At 38.7% G+C, this 20,403-nt stretch overlaps 1 protein-coding gene across 21 annotated transcripts in view; it reads left to right on the top strand.

The window, feature by feature from the left end:
• The window catches only part of ROBO2 (roundabout guidance receptor 2), a 1,381,148-nt gene that overhangs the window by 845,752 nt on the left and 514,993 nt on the right, over nt 1-20,403 (top strand). For all 21 annotated transcript variants that reach the window (XM_073617042.1, XM_073617045.1, XM_073617032.1 and 18 more), the window contains exon 2: nt 10,786-11,112. In XM_073617042.1, the coding sequence (XP_073473143.1) occupies nt 10,786-11,112 (327 nt within the window). The remainder of the gene's footprint in view (nt 1-10,785; nt 11,113-20,403) is intronic.

The raw sequence follows: 20,403 nt of genomic DNA, 5'->3' as shown, positions 1-20,403 counted from the left end.
CAATATCAATACTTTCCCTTAAAATGTTCTCCATTTTAGGACAGAAAAGAGCCAAAGTGTATCATTATGGATATCCATTTGGCATTCAATTTATTATTTAGTCATACTGCCTTTTACACGGTGTGACAGCTAGGGAATGGAAATTTAAAGAGACACTCAATTATTTTAAACATGGGAGCTCCTATCCATTCAAAAGAGGAGCATTACCATTTAAATAGAGGTGAGGGAAGTGGGAGAGCGTTGAACTGAGTTAAATACTGTATCTATTAGGCTGGTGAACTGGTAAATACTCTACTTTCAATTACGTGGCTCCATAGGAAAGGCAGCTGGTTCGGCTTGGTAGACTGAGTGGATGTCCTCGCTGCTCTCAGTTTGTGCAGTGGAATGTCTCAGCTATCTCATTGTTTCGTTCTGGATGGTTTCATCTATGCAGTTCTAAAGTTTGTGGAATCAAACCATGTTTTTTACAGGTCACATTCCATCTTCGCTGTTTTAAACAGGATAGAAGTCATTAAATACCCATAAAGTATATCAGAACCAGTTGGTTTCACTTTATGGTAAGGTTGCTCCAAACTTATAGAAGTGTCATTAGTTCTAATAGGAATTCACAGTACACCTGCCCTTATCTTTTTTCTTGAGAGCCGTATGTAATCATGCAATTGGATTTCCCATTAGACCGAATGAGTCTATAGTGACTGAGTTTGTTCCATGTGGCCATTCAGATGGATAATACCTTGGAAGTGTTATCAGGAGATGCAGTGTGCATGGAGATGTAAAAATAGTCTGCAGCTAAATCCCAAGTATAAGCCTGAAATAAAAGACAAAATGCAGACAATGCTCGCCAAGGAGCAGTTTTGGGCTCCCTTTAGATGTAGACTGTTGTTATTCCATGTATATGTACAACATGGGCATCTAACATTGAATAAAGAAATGAAGCACTAGAGGTCACAAGCCTCTGGACTTTTAAGGTGTTATATATGTTTTTTAGGAATATAAATTCACCAATAACATCTTTACATCATGGGCATCTAACATTGTTCCACTTGGACAGGGTATATTAGGACTTTGCAGGGAACAGTATGTTCCAGCATGTTGTGCCTACAAGTGCAGCTATTTATTTCTATATCTCTACTCTCTGTGTCATCTAGCCATTCACCACATTTACTAGAGCTGTTCCCTCAGTGGCATCACTGTTACCACTGGTGTGACCTCTTGTGACATCATGAGTTCCAAAAGATACAAACCCATAGCAGATAAGGTTAACATTTGTTCCTGTAATGCCCTGCACTGGACTGGGCCCTAGGTGTTTTTATTCGAGGGGTGGGGGCTGTCAGTAAAGTGAACCTTGCATTTTCAAATGAAATGAAAACAAGCACTGAAATATCAGCAAAAAATCAGAAATCAACTGTAAGAGCCCATTCACACCACTGCACTGCAATAACACTCATGCTACTGCCACACATGGTAATGTACATTATGTGTGTTAGTGAACTGCAGTGCCATTCATTGTCAACTACTGTGCATTGTGATCCACTAGCAACAAAGGCAGATCTAATTGGGGTGCATAAGGCAGCTCATTCAAATGAATAGTCTGCCTTAAAACAGTGCATCGTAACGTGAAGCATAATGCATTCAACTGAATCAACTGATGTAAACGTGGCCTTAGAAGTTTAGTATATGGTGTCTAGGGATGAGCCGGACACCCCCCGGTTCGGTTCGCACCAGAATTGGCAAACAGACAAAAAATTTGTGCGAACATCGTTAAAGTCTATGGGACACGAACATAAAAAATAAAAGTGATAATTTTAAGGGCCTATATGCATGTTGTTGCCATTAAAAAAGTGTTTGGGGACTCGGGTACTGCCCCAGGGGACATGTATCAATGCAAAAAAATTTTTAAAATGGCCATTTTTTGCCTCTAAAGCAGCACAGTTTTCCCATGTTTAGAAAAGTACTGCAGCAAAATGACATTTCTAAAGGAAAAAAATGTCATTTAAAATTGATCACGGCTGTAATGTATTGCCAGATCCCGGCAATATACATACAAAATCATTAAAAAAAAAAACAGCGTGGGTCCCCCCCAAAGTCCATACCAGGCCCTTCGGGCCTGAAGGGCCTCGTATGGACAGTGGGGAACCCATGCCGTTTTTTCTTAATTCTGTCATAGGGCTCCCCTTAACCACTTCAATACACTATATTGTATATTGTACACTGCACTATATACCCTGCACTGTATTATATATACTACACTAAGGGCACTATATACTCTGAACTGCAGTATATATACTATACAGACTGCACTATATACTCTGCTGAAAAATTGGGCCTTAGGTGTTGGTGGTGCCAGAACATGATAACCCCTCACAGATACTTTTGTTGGGGGAAGGAACAGTCCCTGCTGTTAAATATTATTTCAGAGGCTGCTTGCCCTCTTTTAGTGGCCTGTGAGTGTCTGCCTCTCCTTGGAGGCCTTCCGGACATGATGGGTATATTTTTTTTTAACACCACACTACACTGTATTATATACTGTGTACACCGCCTGAAGTGTATTTGAAACTGTACACACTGTATTATATACTGTGTACACCGCCTGAAGTGTATTTGAAACTGTACACAATGTATTATATACTGTGTACACTGTCTGCACTGTATTATCTACTGTACACCGCCGAATGCACTGTATATATAGGCTAAGCTGAATTCAGAGTATATATATATATATATATATATATATATATATATATATTAGTCTGACTATATATATAGATATCAAATACACTGCCTGAATATAGAGTTTACACTGTGTATATAGGCTACGCTGAATGCAGAATATATATATATATATATATATATATATATATATATATATATATATATATGTATATATATATATATATATATATATATATATATATATATATATATGTGTATATATATATATGTGTATATATATATATATATATATATATATATATATATATATATATATATATATATATATATATATATATATATATATATATATATATATACTAGTCTGACTATGCCACTAACTAACCAACCTGCCTGCCTAATCTAGCTTAATCTCTCTATCTCTGTCCACTAAAACACACTATATGGGCGCTGTGCAAGCAGCCTTATATAGTGTGGGGTGTGGACTTAGTCCCCCTGAGCCATGATTGGCCAAATGCACCCTGCCTTTGGCCAATTATGGCTCTCACTGAGGAGCGTGCTGTGATTGGCCAAAGCATGCAGGTCAGGTGTATGCTTTGGCCAATCATCATTCAGCAATGCACTGCGGTCTTGCAGTGTATTATGGGGTGCTCAAATTTGCCGCAACCCCCCCCATAAAATGCGATGTTCGGCGAACACCCGATGTGCGAGTCAAACTCGAAGCTCATCCCTAATGGTGTCGGATGAAAAGCTGTTTATGTTTTATGGCCCTTTGCACTAAATAAATGAAGGCCCAACATTTAGACGACTTCCGCCAGGCGCCAACTTTGAACGGGGACCTAAACTGTTCCTTACAGCAGAGGAATACTACGGTGGGCCCAGCTAACAAACTATTGCTGCAGACACCGGGTGCCAGGTTCTAACCGGTGCCAAAACAAGTGAGTGTATTACCTAATTGTTTAATACATTTGTCAAAAGGATCTTACACTATGGGCTTCCCTCTATTACTACTGGTACTAGTGGTACCAATGGATCCCTAATACCGGACTAATCCAGCACTAACAGGCACCAAATTTAAAGGGGACATGCCCCACAAGCGAGTTTGACCACACTAGAGTTAGGTGGTCAAAAAATTCTGGTGAGTGCAATTACATGTGTGGCACCTTTTGCACAATGTCGATCAAGTACCTAAGATATTTGTGTTAAAAGCACCTGCACTTGCATAGTGGGACGATTATTTATTTATTTATTTGGGATTTTTCACATTGCATGATTGAGAACTGTATTTGTTAAAAGCTAGAGTGATAATAATTCATAACACTGTATTATTGTGTGATTGGAAAGACATTAAGCACTCTTTTCTGTGATTAAGATAAGGTGGTTATTCAATTTAGTTTTTTTGTAATTTGACTAGTGCAGTTGATTATTTATCACACCGACATCTAGGCTGGCTTCACACTTATGTATGTCTGTTTTCATGCATATTTTTCACTCTTTTTTCAGTGTACATTTTCATTATGCATTTTCTTGAATTAGATGCTCACCATTTAGCAAAGTGTTGGAAGAGCCTGCCACTTTCCAAATGTAGCTAAGCCAAAAGAGCCTTTGTTTTTTGCTACTATATTTTGTAGTTATATGCTGCAATATAGTTATGATTAAAGCCGTGTAGGCTGAAACATGTCAACTGACGGTAAGCCTGGGTTCACACCAGATGCAGTGAAAATTCACAGCGAATTCGCTGCCGATTCGGCGCCACATCTAAATCGCAACCCATCCATGCAAACCGATTGTGGAGTGTACGTGAAGTTAACAACACCCTGCAATCGGCTTGCAAAATGAAGTGCGATTTACCAAATCAGATCCCATGGGTATTAACGCCCATGCGGTCCGATTCTGGTGCGGACAAAAAAAGGGTCCTGCACCAGTTTGGTGCGAATACTGATGCGATTTGAGCCATACAAATCCATGGATCAAATCGCACCCCAGAGACCACATGTAATTCACACAGGAATGTGTCTCACACCTCAGCAGTGTGAACCAGGCTAACTGTAACTTGTACACTGTGATTTTTCTAATAAAAGAAAGAATTTAGAGCAACATCAGTTGTGCAGATCAGGGGCGGAAGTATAGGGGTCGCAGAAGTTGTCATTGCGAGCTGAGGCGGAGGAAAGGGGAAACAACTGTTTAGACCCCTGATATCACACCGAAGCCCCCCAACGAGACTCTTAAAAAATTGTAAAAAATATTTTTAAAAAATAATATTGTAAAAAAATAAATAAATAAATGCTGAAAAAAAAAAAAAAAAACAGACACCAGTGGCAGAACTACCAGGGTCACAAACGTCACACTTGCGACCAGACCTTGGTTTATTGTACCAGGGCCCTGAAGGTTCTAGTTACTCCACTGGTGCAGATCACTTCTAAGGACAATTACTCTCAGCTGTGTGACTGCAGATCGAGAACCTGGGAGCTCTACTAATGGTGGTTCTTATGGGTAGTAGCACTGAATTCTTTTTCTACAATCTAAGCCAAAAGCACATGGCTTGTTGTGGGTTTCAATAACCATGCATTGGCAGTGAATGACACCATGAGCTTCCATGCATTTCTATGGGCCTCTTGATGCACATTGATGCATGAATAGGCATACCTGAACATTTTTTTCATGCAATGCATATACACTATATTGTCAAAAGTATTGAGACACCTGCCTTTACACGTACATGAATGGCATCCCAGTCTTAGTCCGTAGGGTTCAATATTGAGTTTTGCAGCTATAACAGCTTCAACTCTTCTGGGAAACGGTCCACAAGGTTTAGGAGTGTATCTATGGGAATGTTTGACCATTCTTCCAGAAGAGCATTTGTGAGGTCAGACACTGATGTTGGACGAAAAGGCCTGGCTTGCAGTCTTTCATTCCAAATCATCCCAAAGGTGTTCTATTGGGTTGAGGTCAGGACTCTATGCAAGACAGTCAAGTTCCTCCACCTCAAACTCGCTCATCCATGTCTTTATGGACCTTGCTTTGTGCACTGGTGTACAGTCATGTTGGAACAGGAAGGGGCCATTGCCAAACTGTTCCCACAAAGTTGTCCAAAATGTCTTGGTGTAATGACGCCTTAAGAGTTTCCTTCACTGAAACTCTTAAGGTGTCAAGGGGCCAAGACCAACCCCTGAAAAACAACCCCACACCATATTCCCGCCTCCACCAAATGATTTGTACCAGTGCACAAAGCAAGGTCCATAAAGACATGTATGAGCGAGTTTATGGTGATGGAACATGACTGACCTGCACAGAGTCCGGACCTCAACCCAATAGATAGAACACCTTTGGAATGAATTAGAGCAGAGACTGCGAGCCAGGCCTTCTCGTCCAATATCAGTGCCTGACTTCACAAATGCGCTTTAGAAAAATGGTCAAACATTCCCATAGACACACTCCTAAACCTTGTAGCTGCAAAGGGTGGGCCAACTCAATATTGAACCTGATGGACTAAGACTGGGATGCCATTAAAGTTCATGTGCGTGTAAAGGCAGGTGTCCCAATACTTTTGGTAATATAGTGTATGTACACCAGACCCAATTGGGTGCCGAGTAATATGCATTTTGGTATGTCGAAACACTCTTCTTGCAATGCGTGAGTGAGTTTTTATGAGCCTAAAAAAATCACTCACCCCATAGTAGATTTACTGAAGTTTTTCACTGCTTTTAAGGGCCTTAGTAATCATACTACATTATCTTGAATGTACCTTAGCTAACACAGCTGACTTCCCATTCAATCATGTCAAAGTATACCGCCAACTGTCACTATTAAGCCTCCCATAGTTTTACATGGCAGATAACAGAATATAAGGCTAAATTGCTAGATTACTTAAACTTAAAGTGTATTTGTAATTAGCTACAATATATGAACTTATTTTTTTATGAAATATTTCATTATTTTATATTGTGTTTATTTGTACATTATTTTTATGCTTATCAGTAATACTACTTGAAATTGTTGTTGTGCGACTTGATTTGTTAAGTCTCTGTGTATGTGTTATATTTTTATTACCTTGATAAATTAAAGTAATGTCGGTAGAAGTTGTGATTTTTCTACAAAAAAGAGATGGTGTTGATTTAATATCGATGACAGATGGTTCGCTGGTGCAAGTTACGCTTTACGGGGAATCTTACAAGGGATGGTACAGTTTAGTAATAATTAGAGCAAGTTATGCCCCCCCAGACTGGCCTCCCAAGACCTGTGTAACAGCTGGGTTGCTTCCTATTCTTAATACAGGAAAGGGAGTCTTGTGTCTGCTACCTGATCTTTACATGCACTGTTGCACTACTTCAGCAATTTCTTGTTTATTTGACTATGGACAGATGGTTGTTGGATGGTGAGTGCTTCTGCTTCCCGCCTTAGAGGCTCTGCGTTCCATTCCACTCCTCAGACAGGTTACTGAGTAACAATAACAACTGTCCAGACTATCAGGACTTGCATATATGTTCATGCCTTAAACTAATCATATTCCCTATTAATGTCCATGTGTGAAGGACATTATTGGAGCCCACTGATTCCCCAGTACAGCACAGGTAAATAATTATATACATTGGGACAATATATATTCTAGTAACAAGACTACTTTAATGCTTTTCGTATTTCCACCCAAAACTGACATTTCAGTTTTCATTGGGCAGTTTCTGGTTTAATCACAGCCTGATATTTTATATACTTCAGATCCTGGGGTGGTGAGAGTAGATTGTGTCTTGGTCAGCTGTCTCTAGGCCCCAGCAAAGGTGTCATACTCTCATAGCTGGGTTCCCCTATAACCTGTCTATTCTTCATTATGAGGAATATACCAGAGAAGCATGGCACCATCATTTGGCCTTGTTGTGGCTGTTGCGTCTAGACCAGGGGTCTCCAAACTACAGCCCTCCAGTTGTTCAGGAACTACAATTCCCATCATGCCTAGTCATGTCTGTGAATGTCAGAGTTTTACAATGCCTCATGGGACGTGTATTTCCGCAACAGCTGGAGGGCCAACATTTAAAGATCCCTGGCCTAGACAGAACAGGGAATTGTTACCACTAGAATCCCAGAAAGAAAGAAGAGCAAACACCAGCAGAAGCTAAATGAAATATCAATTTTTAGCAGTGTTGGACTTTACATGAGACTACATTTAGCTTCCATTTTATGGCCCTTTTCCTTGCTTATTACTGGTACTGTACTGTAAAAAAAATCTATTTGATTCAAGTTGAAGAGAAGCAAAATGATACCCCAGGTCCACTGCCAATATGGTGATCTATGAACTGTGAACCAGTGCTCTAGCCAGGATGTTCAGGCCCCAAAATGCAGTACTTGAATCAGAAAATGGCTGGCGACTCAGATGCTCTTGAATAAAAGTCCTTTATTTGGTTACATGGGTACATGGGTACAGGCTACGCTGATGCGTTCCGGCTAAGAAACCTTCATCATAGCATACGTTTTTAATTTAAAAACTGATATTTATAACAGAGTAAGCACTCCAAATGGGGCGGGTGTATCCTAATCAGAGCAATCAAAACAATTAAAAACACATGGAGAAAAGGAAGAGAGAAGCACAGCAGGCATATGAGGGACATATCATGAACAAATAAAGCATATTCAAAATGGTGCGATAAATGTATCAAACAATGCGATTATGTTAAAAAATGCGATTATGTTAAAAAAATTCAAGTTGAACATTTATATTCTATTTAGAATGGCTATAAGTCGCTGATCACCGCCATTACTAGTAAAAAAAAAAAAATATATACATAAATAAAAATTCCAGCATATATCCCATAGTTTGTAAAAGCTATAACTTTTGCGCAAACCAAACAATATACGCTTATATGGATTTTTTTTACCAAAAAAATATAGCAGAATATATATTGGCCTAAATTTATCAAGAAATTAGATTTTTTACATTTTTTTTTTATTGGATATATTAGATAGCATAAATTACTTCAAATTTAGCTTTTTACGTGGTAGTCCTTAGGAAATTTGGTTTTAAGTGTGCCTTTTCTTACCATATGTACTGTATGCTGTTTATATACATTATTATTATGGAGGTATCTACAAATTGTCAGCATCAGACAAGAACTATGACAGGTCTCATACAAATGATATCTTCCAATCCACGGCCACCCTTATTGCAGTTTGTTTTATTTTATTAACAAAACATAATATATATTATGAAAGGGGCCCTTATAGAAAAAAATCTAAATCCCTCATCTAGTTGGTACCCCAAATCCTAAGCTTCTTGGTAAGCAATAGAGAGACCCCTGTTTTGGTTATACCGACATACTGAAGTTCAGCAGGTGGCTCTGTGTGAAAATTGTAATTACTGATATCTACACCAAGAAAATCATTGAGTGGTTCCCAGTTTTCCTGAATGCTTTCTTTAACCGCTTGCCGACCACCTGCCGCAGTTATACGGTGGCAAGGTGGCTCAGCTGTGCAAATCACTGTACTGGTACGGCGGTTCGTGCACTAGCTTCTGTGGGACTGGCCCGTGGGCTAGCCAATCAGCGGGTCTGGCGGACTCAATGTCCGCGGGCCACCGTGATCGTTCCCCGCAGAGACAGAATGAGGATCTGCTGAAGAAAACAAGGCAGATCTCCCTTTTGACAGAGGATTACACTGAGATCTTTTCTTTCTGCTATGCAGGAAGAAGGATCTCTGTGTTATCCCAGGCAGCCCACCCCCTTACAGTTAGTAAATTCACTCAGGGAACACAGTTAACCCCTTGATCGCCCCTGATGTTAACCCCTTCCCTGCCAGTGTCATTAGTACAATGTCAGTGCATATTTTTAGCACTGATCACTGTATTAGTGTCACTGGTTCCCAAAAAAGTGTAAAAAAAAGTCAGTTAGGTGTCCGATCTGTCTGCTGCAATGTCGCGGTCCCACTAAAAATCACTGATCACCTCCAGTACTAGTAAAGAAAAAAAAATAATAAAAATGTCATAAATGTATCCCCTATTTTGTAGACGATATAACTTTTGCCCAAACTGATCAATGTGCGCTGATTGGGTTTTTTTTTTACCAAAAAATATGTAGTAGAATACATATTGGCCGAAATTGATGAAGAAATTGGATTTTTTAAATTTTTTTATTGGACATGTTTTATAGCAGAAAATAAAAAATATTGTTTTTTTTTTCAAAATTGACAGTCTCTTTTTGTTTATAACGCAAACATTTTTAAAAAATCCAGAGGTGATCTAATACCACTAAAAGGAAGCTCTATTTGTGGGAAAAAAAGGACTTTAATTTTATTTGGGTACAGCGCTGCAATTGTCAGTTAAAGTAACGCAGTGCTGTATCGCAAAAAGTGGCCTGGTCATGAAGGGGGTAAAACCTTCTGGGGCTGAAGTGGTTAACTACTGAACCTAAAAATATATTTATGTTTAAGGCTGTATTGGCCATAATGGCATTTTTAGTCCAGTGCCTAAGGCAGGCGTGCTCAACCTGTGGCCCTACAGCTGTCACAAAACTACAAGTCCCATGATGCTTTGTTAGGATGACAATTACAAGCATGACTCCCAAAGGCACAGGTATGATGGACTTGTAGTTCCGCAACAGCTAGAGGGCCACAGATTGAGCATCCATGGCCTAAGGCATCACTAATCATCAAAATCTCTAAATTATGATGCATTGTTCTTTCATTTGTTTTCCCCTTTTGGCCAACTCTGAACATTTCTTGCTAAAATCAGCAAATTAGCTAATGGAGAAGGAGGAGGTAGGGCTGTTCAGAGGGGGCATTAGAATCATTACAGTTGAAGAGACATGAAGCCATCTCTCCTTTATCTTGTTTGGTGGTTGGTATAGTTAAAAATAAGTCATGAATACTGTATACACCAGACAACATAATGCTCCTAATAGCATGGTCCAACGTTAATTAATTCTAAAATAATTGCATTATACGAGTAGACAGAGCTTGTGCAAGAATGTGCCATCTTTCAAGTGTTTCAAATGCCGGTATTGTGTTTTTGAGTGTAGTTTTGCTTTATCAAATCAGGCATTTATACATTTATATTTTTTTGTATGGTATTGACCTCTTTTTGTGATAAGCTATTATTATAAATGCCACGTTTTTGCTCTGTTTTATTAGGATCTCGTCTTCGCCAGGAAGACTTTGCTCCTCGGATAGTGGAACATCCATCAGATGTCATTGTTTCTAAAGGAGAGCCCACAACATTGAACTGTAAAGCAGAAGGTAGACCAGTACCCACCATAGAATGGTACAAAGACCTCGAGCGGGTAGAGACAGATAAAGATGACCCACGCTCCCACCGAATGCTGCTCCCCAGCGGATCTTTATTTTTCTTACGTATTGTTCACGGACGTCGGAGTAAGCCAGATGAGGGGAATTATGTATGTGTTGCACGGAACTACCTTGGAGAAGCCATGAGTCGTAATGCGTCACTAGAAGTTGCTTGTAAGTTCATCTTTTGACTTTACATGAAAAATGTATTACTGTACAATAATTACACATTTATCATTTTGAAACACTGGAAGAAATGCTAACTCATGACAGCAGAAAAATGTTAAAGTGGAACTAAACGCTTCTATCCTTTACAGTTAAGGAGACTGCCATCTTAGACTCTGATCTACAGTTGCCATGGTGCTGCATATCTGATCAGCTATGATTGTAGCCAATTGATGGCTTAACAGCTCGCTTGACATAAGCAAACTGGCAACTGTCAGAGTTATCATTCAGAGCATGCTTTGAATGTAACTGTTTTGAGAAATCCTTAAATTGATGGGTTCAGTTCCTCTTTAGGCAATTCTACTATATACGCAGTGTCTATATACTATAATATATATATATCAACTTACAGTTGTTGGCAGTCCTTGGCAGTTTGGCAAGAAAATTTCTTTGGCTGATAAGTAGAGATCCAAATGTTCATACTTTCAATGCTCTATGTGGAGGTTGTTGGTCATGTTGGTCATATTAGGTGTGTCTTATGCCGCGTACACACAACCGGACTTTACGGCATACTTGGTCCGGCGAACCGGAGTCCGTCGGACAATTCGATCGTGTGTGGGGTCCAGTGGACTTTTTTCCCCAAAAGTTTGACGGACCTAGAAATTAAACATGTTTCAAATCTTTCCAACGGACTCGAGTCTGGTCGAAAAGTCCGCTCGTCTGTATGCTAGTCCGACGCACAAAAAACTACGCTAGGGCAGCTATTGGCTACTGGCTATGAACTTCCTTGTTTTAGTCCGGTCGTACGTCATCACGTACGAATCCGTCGGACTTTGGTTGATCATGTGTAGGCAAGTCCGTTCATTCCAAAAGTCCGTCGTAAAGTCCATCGAAAAGTCCGCAGGACAAAGTATGCCGTAAAGTCCAGTCGTGTGTACGCGGCATTAGTATCAGCCTTAAAAGCTCAGTGTTTCTATGCGTTTCCTGCATTGAACCTGAGGAGGTCAAGACCAGGGGTCATGTCCACGCATAATCATACACCAAGAGGATTGGTATTCCAACTCATTTCTTCTAGCTGAATAACACCTTTCATTAGTATTAATTCTATTTTTCCGTCTATTACTGTCTTTATCTTTTTCTCACTTTTATCTGTTTGTTTCTCATTATTTCTCTCTTACTCTTTTTCTTTCTAATGATGGTTTCTCTTATTTCCACTGTCAGCCTTCTCTTGTCTTTTATATTACATTTCTTAAATTTTCACTACCACTGCCCTGACTCATTTAGTTCTTAAAGATGTACTTTATCATTGGTAAGCAAGTGTTCTTTTAAAATTCAAGCCATTCGCCTATTGAATAATATTCAGTAATTGAAACATACACTACATTGTCAAAAGTATTGGAACACCTCCCTTTACATACACATGAATTTTAATGACATCCCAGTCTTAGTGCGTAGGGTTCAATATTGAGTTGGCCAAATCATTTGGTGGAGGGGGGATTATGGTGTGGGGTTGTTTTTCAGGGGTTGGGCTTGGCCTCCTAGTTCCAATGAAGGGAACACTTAAGGTGTCAGCATATCAAGACATTTTGGACAATTTGATGCTCCCTTGATGCTACTTTGTGGGAACAGTTTGGGGATGGCGCCTTCCTGTTCCAACATGACTGCGCAGCAGTGCACAAAGCAAGGTTCATAAAGACATGGATGAGCGAGTTTGGGGTGGAGAACCTTCCCTGGCCTGCACAGAGTTCTGACCTCACCCTGATAGAACACCTTTGGGATGAATTTGAGGGGAGACTGTGAGCCAGGCCTTCTCGTCCACATCACGCCTGACCTCACAAATGCGCTTCTGGAAGACTGGTCAAACATTCCTATAGACACACTCCTAAACCTTGTGGGCAGCCTTCCCAGAAGAGTTGAAGCTGTTATAGCTGCAAAGGGTGGGCCAACTCAATATTGAACCCTATGGACTAAGACTGGGGTGCCATTAAAGTTCATGTAAAGGCAGGCGTTCCAATACTTTTGACAATATAGTGTATTAAAGCAAAAACTTAGCAATAATCTTTACAAGTAAAAGATGATACATAAGCAGTTTAAATTTTATTTAAGCTGTCTTGCTGGCTTCAAAGGACACACTCCAAAAATCTAATGTGCAATAGCTGAACACTCAGTTCAATATTCTCTCCATTCTGTATCTCCTTAAACTGAATGTGGCCTGTGGTGACTATGGCTGCTGATTTGTTAAACTTCCTGGCGGTAATCCTGAGTGTGGCTCAGGGTTAATTTTAAGTAACAAAAGCAGTAACCCCGAGCCACACTGCAGTGTTACTTACCTTGTCCCTGCGATCCCCGATGTCCTCCCACTGTGTACTCTAGCCGATGCCAGTGTTCCGTCAGATTAGGCGACCCGTCATATCTTGTAACGGAAGTGACATTCCATCGCCGCCATCTTGCTACACCTCACACTCGTCCACAGTACAGATACAGTGAGAAAGCAAGCAGATATTTTATTACACCCACTGGAGTTTTGTATTTCACACTTATTTGTAACAATAAACTCAGCTTATATACTAAAATACAGTATTTAGAAATACGTGATACTCTTTTGATGTTGAAAGCATCGGCAAGCCTGCTGATCTCAGAGGTTTGCTGATCTGACAGGACACCGCTGCTTTTACAATTCAACATAAAAACAGTCTGATGGAATTGAAAATACTGTATTTCACTATATAAGCTCCATTTACTGTTACAAATAAGTGTGAAATGCAAAACTTCCGTGGGTGTAAATAGATATCTGCTTGGCGCCTTCTCACTGTATCCTTACTGCAGACGAGTGCGAGGTGTAGCAAGGTATAGGCGACGGAACGTCACTTCCGTTATAATAAGATATTTGATTAAGATATGACAAAAAGATTAAAAAAAAAAAAAAAAAGATATGACGGGTCGCCTAATCTGATGGAACACCAGCATCCGTCTTTCCGGGGGGCAGGACCGGGGGCGGAATGGGAGCGAAAATAAAAAAAAGTAAACAAAACATGACATACACACAATACATTGTAATCTGTTAGGATTACATTACTATATCAAACCATTGCACCTCATTTTTTTCCCTAGTGCTTTGTCCAGTGCCTTGCCTGCACTTTTGCACTCTTATGCCCTGTTTATAGTCCCGACGTACGTGTTTTACGTCACCGCGTTCAGAACGATCGGATTTTCCGACAACTTTGTGTGACCGTGTGTATGCAAGACAAGTTTGAGCCAACATCCGTCGGAAAAAATCCATGGATTTTGTTGTCAGAATGTCCGATCAATGTCCGACCGTGTGTACGGGGCATTACCGTTTTTTCTGCCTGGAAATTTGAGAATTTCCATGGCATCCAAAAAGCGTCCCTTGAGGTCAAAAGCGGTTTTAGACCAGCTAGAAAACAGCGATTGTGAATTAGAATCACTTGCAGAATTGAGCAATATTGATTCATTTGGACAAATTTCAGTGTTTTTTGTTTGATTACATAATTGAATAAAATTTATATATAATTATTTATAATTTATTATATTATAATTTAATTTATGATTTTTCAAACTTTATCATACCCAGGATGTCTACTAGACTCTTGTTTGGACAGATTTAAGTGAATTATTCCTAAGAATTACAATATAAAACAACACATTTCCATGCAAAACAATGTACCGCTTTGACATTCAAAAATACTGACATAATCATGCAGGGACATTAAAGAAAGATGACGATGGTAGGGATGGAAACTTTGTGTCATCAGTAGTACCCAGTTACGTTTCTACTTCTTTTCTTATGCAAATTAGGCAGGGAGTGTCATACCATTGGTTGCCATGAGCAAAAATTACATTATTCCGTTCTTCACATTCTGAAAATCTGCCCTAGAATCATTTTTTTTTTAATTCTAAATAACAATTTGAGAAATACACTGTCCAAGTGCAAAGTGTTAATTATTTATTTGTATAGCTTTTCTTTTATATGTTATAGAGATCACTTTTAAATATTGTACCCATTATCACACATCATTGACGATTAAAATATCTCAATGTGTTTCGAAATGTTAATTCACTGTTGTGAAATCACACTCATTGCATAATGAATTTGTTGTTGCCACTGGTTTAAATGGTTTGTTGAAAGCAGTTCATGTGTATTTTGCAATTTAAATTGGCACTGAGCAAACACTTGCGTATTATCCCAGCTCCATCCCATTGATCTTACAACCTCTGTGTGCAAAGAAGACCAGCACATAAGCTCTTTGAAGGTCATGAGTGAAGTGCAGACCCCTGTAAACCAGTTGTAATAAAAGTGCAGAAAAATGTTTTATAAAGGGGGTTAGATCACGACACATCATTTAAAACCACAGAATAATTTCTGTAACGGCACCATGGACCCCAAAAGGAAAGCGGTTTTACCTTGTCTCATCCTTTGAAGCATATCTGACTGAATTCTCCAATTGAGCCCTTTGGGAATTCTTAGAGTAGATCCTCATCTGACACAATAATGGCTTTTCCTTAGTTGAGCTTAAGAATTGCAGCATTTAGCGTTCTTAACTTGATTGCTGTTTTTTAATTCTTCTTCATTTATTATTTAATGTTAGTTTTTTTCTGTTAATTGTGGCTATTTGTAATGGGGAAAACATTACTAAAAACCAAATATTTAGAAGTATATCAATATAATTTTATAAATAAAGCAATAACTCTATATTTAAATACATTTATATTTAACTTTAATATTTACCTTAGAAAACTAAATCTAAAAAAAAAAATTGAAAGCTCATGTATTATGATTTTGGATCAAATTTATTTTTTGTACATAATTTTAAATTGAATATTATATTTTTTAAAAGTATTTATGAAATGTTATTATGCACAAATAAAAACTTTCAAGATAAACCCATAACACACAATTTGCAGCACATTGTAGAGCACACAGCACATTTCTCTTCCCTTTCTTTTTCAACTCACATACAGGAGGGTAGGGAGTAAGAAGCAGAGGAGAATGCACTCTTTTGAATCATTAAAGGAGTTCTAAAGACAGAAGGTTTTTTATCTTAATGCATTCTATACATTACGATAAAAAAACCTTCTGTGTGTAGCAGCCCCCCCAGCACCCCCCTAATCACTTACCTGAGCCCTTTCTCTCTGCAGCGATGTCGATGAGTGTCTTAGCTGTCCAAGCCACTCCTCCTGATTGGCTGAGACACAGCAGTGACGTCATTAGCTCCCATGGCTGTCAATCAAAATCAGTCAGCCAATCAGAGGAGAGAGGGGGAGGGGTCGGGAGTCTGTGTCTGAATGCATACATGGAGCTCTGACTTGGCTTGGATAACCCTGTAGCAAGCTGCAGGCTGAGGGGGCACTCACCAGAGGGAGAGGCCAGGAGAACAGAAGAGGGACCCGAGAAGAGGAGGATCCAGGCTGCTCTGTGCAAATCCAACTGCAGAGGAGGTAAGTTTAATGTGTTTGTTATTTTAAAAAAACGAGACTTTACAATCACTTTAGTATACATGTAATAATATTAATTTCAGTTACTGAACTCCAGAGCCCTATCTCTGCCCAGCAATGTCCATGCATGTCTCGGCCATCTGAGACTCTCCCTCCTGATTGGCTGAGACAGAGCAGCAAAGCGCCATTGGCTCCCACTACTGTCAATCAAAGTCAGTTAGCCAATCAGGAGAGAGAGGGGCAGGGTCAAACCACAGATTCGTGTCTGAATGGATTCAGGGAGCTGCAGCTCGGCTTGGGTGCCCCCATAGCAAGCTGCTTGCTGTGGGGGCACTCAGCAGGAGGGAGGGGCCAGGAGCACCGAAGAGGCGCCCGAGAAGAGGAGGATCTGGGCTGCTCTGTGCAAATCCACTGCACAAGGCAGGTAAGTATGACATGTTTGTTATTTTTATAGAAAAAAAAATTAGACTTTACAATCACTTTAAGGAGTAGAGCATGGTCACTTTGCAAGGGAAATTCCACTTAACTTTAGGTGTATGTTTAAAATTCACTTAGCCAAAATGACTAAACTATGTGCAAGAAAAAGTAAAAAATATTTTTTTGCTTGAACAGGATAGCAGGATGGAAGTCAGCCCAGCTTCGCTTTATTTACTAAGCTGAGTGAAAATTCTTTTGCAAATTGAAAATTCACTTTAAAAAGTGAACATGCTCTACTCCATTAGTAGATCAACCCCAATGTCTGTAATATAACGATAATGTCTGATTGAAGAATTACAACATAATGTGATATTATATCACTGTGTACAAATACTGCATATAAATGGCTTATAGCGAAAAGCTTAGTTTACCATCACAAGAAAAAGACCCAGGGAATTTATTGAAACAGGTAGAATAAAGGATTCATTTGCATATACAGAAAGGAATCTTTACTGTAAAAGCCATGCAAATGTTGAGAAATCTTTCACAGTAATTGAAACTGAAGTAGAAGCTTCTGGAAGCATAACATATTAACAGCTTCCTATATTTATAAGAAATACAAATAATGTTGATTCAGCGTGTTGTCAGATTTCCTTTTGTGGCCAGGAACCCATTGTTTTTGCTGTTAATGCAAATTGGACCTTCCTGTAGGGTTAAACGTTCTGATAATTAAGGTCTTGTTTAAATGGTTGACGTTGATAGTATAGTATAGCATCAAACAATTTAACGTTGTAAAAGTTTCCAAAATAATGTTGAGAATAAAATTATAACTAAAATGTTTTCAGTATACTAAATATGTTCGTGCGTAAACATCAGTTTTTACCTGAAAAAAAAAAAAAAAAACATGAGTTCTAATATTTACAGAATTGTAAACATGCATCTCATCTAGCTGGAGTCAGTGAGCCAGTTACTTTCCCCAGAGACCAGAGTCATAGCCCCAGGTGTTAAATGTATGATAGCAGCTTGATCTATCGACCAGGGTAAGAGGGTGCAGTGGCCAAAATGAAAATATATGAAAAATTAATGAAGTCACAAGATTATTATTTATTTGCTCTGCCCGGTGCTAGTTCTGGGTTGCAGAACATTGTTGAATATTTCCCTCAAAAAAATAGGTTTCTATTCAAAGGTCAGGAGTCACAGAAAATGTATTTAGTTTGTATTTCTACTCTAGAAGGTATAATAGGATTTTCATGTCAGTATTTATTTATTTTTTACTTGCTTAACTCAATTGGTCAATGCTTCCTCTCTTGAGAACTATTGTTTCTCGTAGATGGATATTTTATCATTTTTAGTCAACATTGAGTATTAGATGGCGTCTAGATGGTTGGAAAAATACTTTGGGTGGACAGAGCCACAAAACTATTTTAGGAACTGATGCTTGTACTGGTCATCAAATGCTATTAAGCATTTTGTTTGGCAATTTTTTCTTTTGGTAACAGCCTTGCCCAGAAGTAGAGTTCAAAGTGATCCATGTACAGTAATTTATATTACTAGAATAATATGTGAAGTTAGCAACCATTGGGGGAGGAGACGTTAAAATGGGAATTTACACCTCACCTGGGAAATAACATAGTAAAAAGGTATGACCTGACATAACCGCAGCAAAATAGTCTCCATCCCTATCAACATATGTAAAAGAAAATAATTAATAGTGTGACTTTAAATGAGATTGGTTGCTGAAGAAAAATATGAAGTATATATACATGTAATAAAACTTTTATTCATCAAACGCAAGATCCATGGTCTAGAAATGCATGATACAGTTTACAACATATATAAAACACAGCCATATATAATGAGCAAACATCTTGATAATAATACCAAAGGGACTTGCACATAAATGCAATGTTCATACATAATGATATAAACACACAAAATAGGTGGATGGTAGATGAAGATTGAGAAGCCAAACTGTCTTGGCACCCTAAGGGTAAAAACTTGACGCGTTTCTTGAATCATGTTCAAACATCAGGAGTATGGATGCAAAAATATTTAACTGTAAGTACATATAAATAGGTATATAATTTACTTGAAAAATGCATAAATTATGTCCTTCAAAAGAAGGAAAATTTCGCAAACACATGGAATGAAAAAATGCATAAATCATGTCCTTCAAAAGAAGGAAAATTTCTCAAACATATGGAATCTATTACTTACAAATAAGCTCAAGTATTGTTCCGGCCAATGTTTGGCTGATGGTATAAGAGGGGGTGCCACCCCAAAATATTGCCCTGTCCGGAGCTGAGGCAGGATATACCCAAACCAGATCAGGGGAACCACTGGGATACCAGCCAGGTGAACAGATCTGTGGAAATGGTGTGATGTTAGTGCAAAAAAAGCATGTTACTGTGAAAAAAAAGTATAATAAAAAAATATATATATGAAGTGTAAGTGAATCTTTTTTTTTTCACAGTAACATGCTGTTTTTTTGTGCTAGCATCACACCATTTCCCCAGATTGCTTTCTGTTGTAAACTGTATCATGCATTTCTAGACCATGGAAATTGCGTTTGATAAATAAAAGGTTTATTATATGTATATATACTCCATATTATTTGTTTAAGCAACCAATCTCATTTAAAGTCCCACTATTTATTCTTTTCTTTTACACCTCACTTGGGAAAACATTCTCAGCCTGCCTCATGGTTTTGGGCTTGTGCATATGAGTGCCAGTAGGGAAACCAATTACTTATCCCTAAAACGTTAACTTCATTGCCAAGTTTGTTAGAAGAACATGCATTTGCTTCCATACTGCTGTAAAAATAAAGCTTTATAAATTGTGCATAATGCACCTGTGTGTTCTTATCTTATCAAAGTATGGAGGCCCCTCTGTCCTACTAGCACAGTAAATGGTTTTGATGCAAAGAGAGGTTTGAGTTGCAGATATTTGCATATATACAGTATATAGAAACTTCAAACTCTTCTCAAGTGCAAATAAGGATCTACTTTAATCTATAGATGTTATCCCAAATCACCGTAGAGGTACAGCTACACTATGGGCTCAGTAAGGCTGAAGGGTCAGTGAGTCTTAGTTGGCTATGAGGCCCCATCACTTTATGATTATGCCACAGTAAAAAATCTTTGTTGCTCTATTATTCCTGACATCACCAAAGACTACACTGAATGACATCACAGGATACACGTGGTAGGCACTATTGTCTTGCAGAGCTGCCCAGATAGCAAACAATTGAACTACATGTTTGAAAATGATTTGCTAACCTATTGCTAGACTTGCCAGGCCTCACAAGTTTGTTGCACAATTGCAGCAAGTCTGCCTTGCATGACTCCAGATCAACTTTCTTTGCTAACATTTTGCAAGTCTGCTGCAAGTTCTGGTTCAGTTATGGTATGCAATAGTCATCCCCCCACA

Source organism: Aquarana catesbeiana, linkage group LG02, assembly GCF_042186555.1.
Source record: "Aquarana catesbeiana isolate 2022-GZ linkage group LG02, ASM4218655v1, whole genome shotgun sequence".
In the NCBI taxonomy this organism is placed as follows: domain Eukaryota; kingdom Metazoa; phylum Chordata; class Amphibia; order Anura; family Ranidae; genus Aquarana; species Aquarana catesbeiana.
This window is presented reverse-complemented; position numbering and strand designations above follow the sequence as displayed.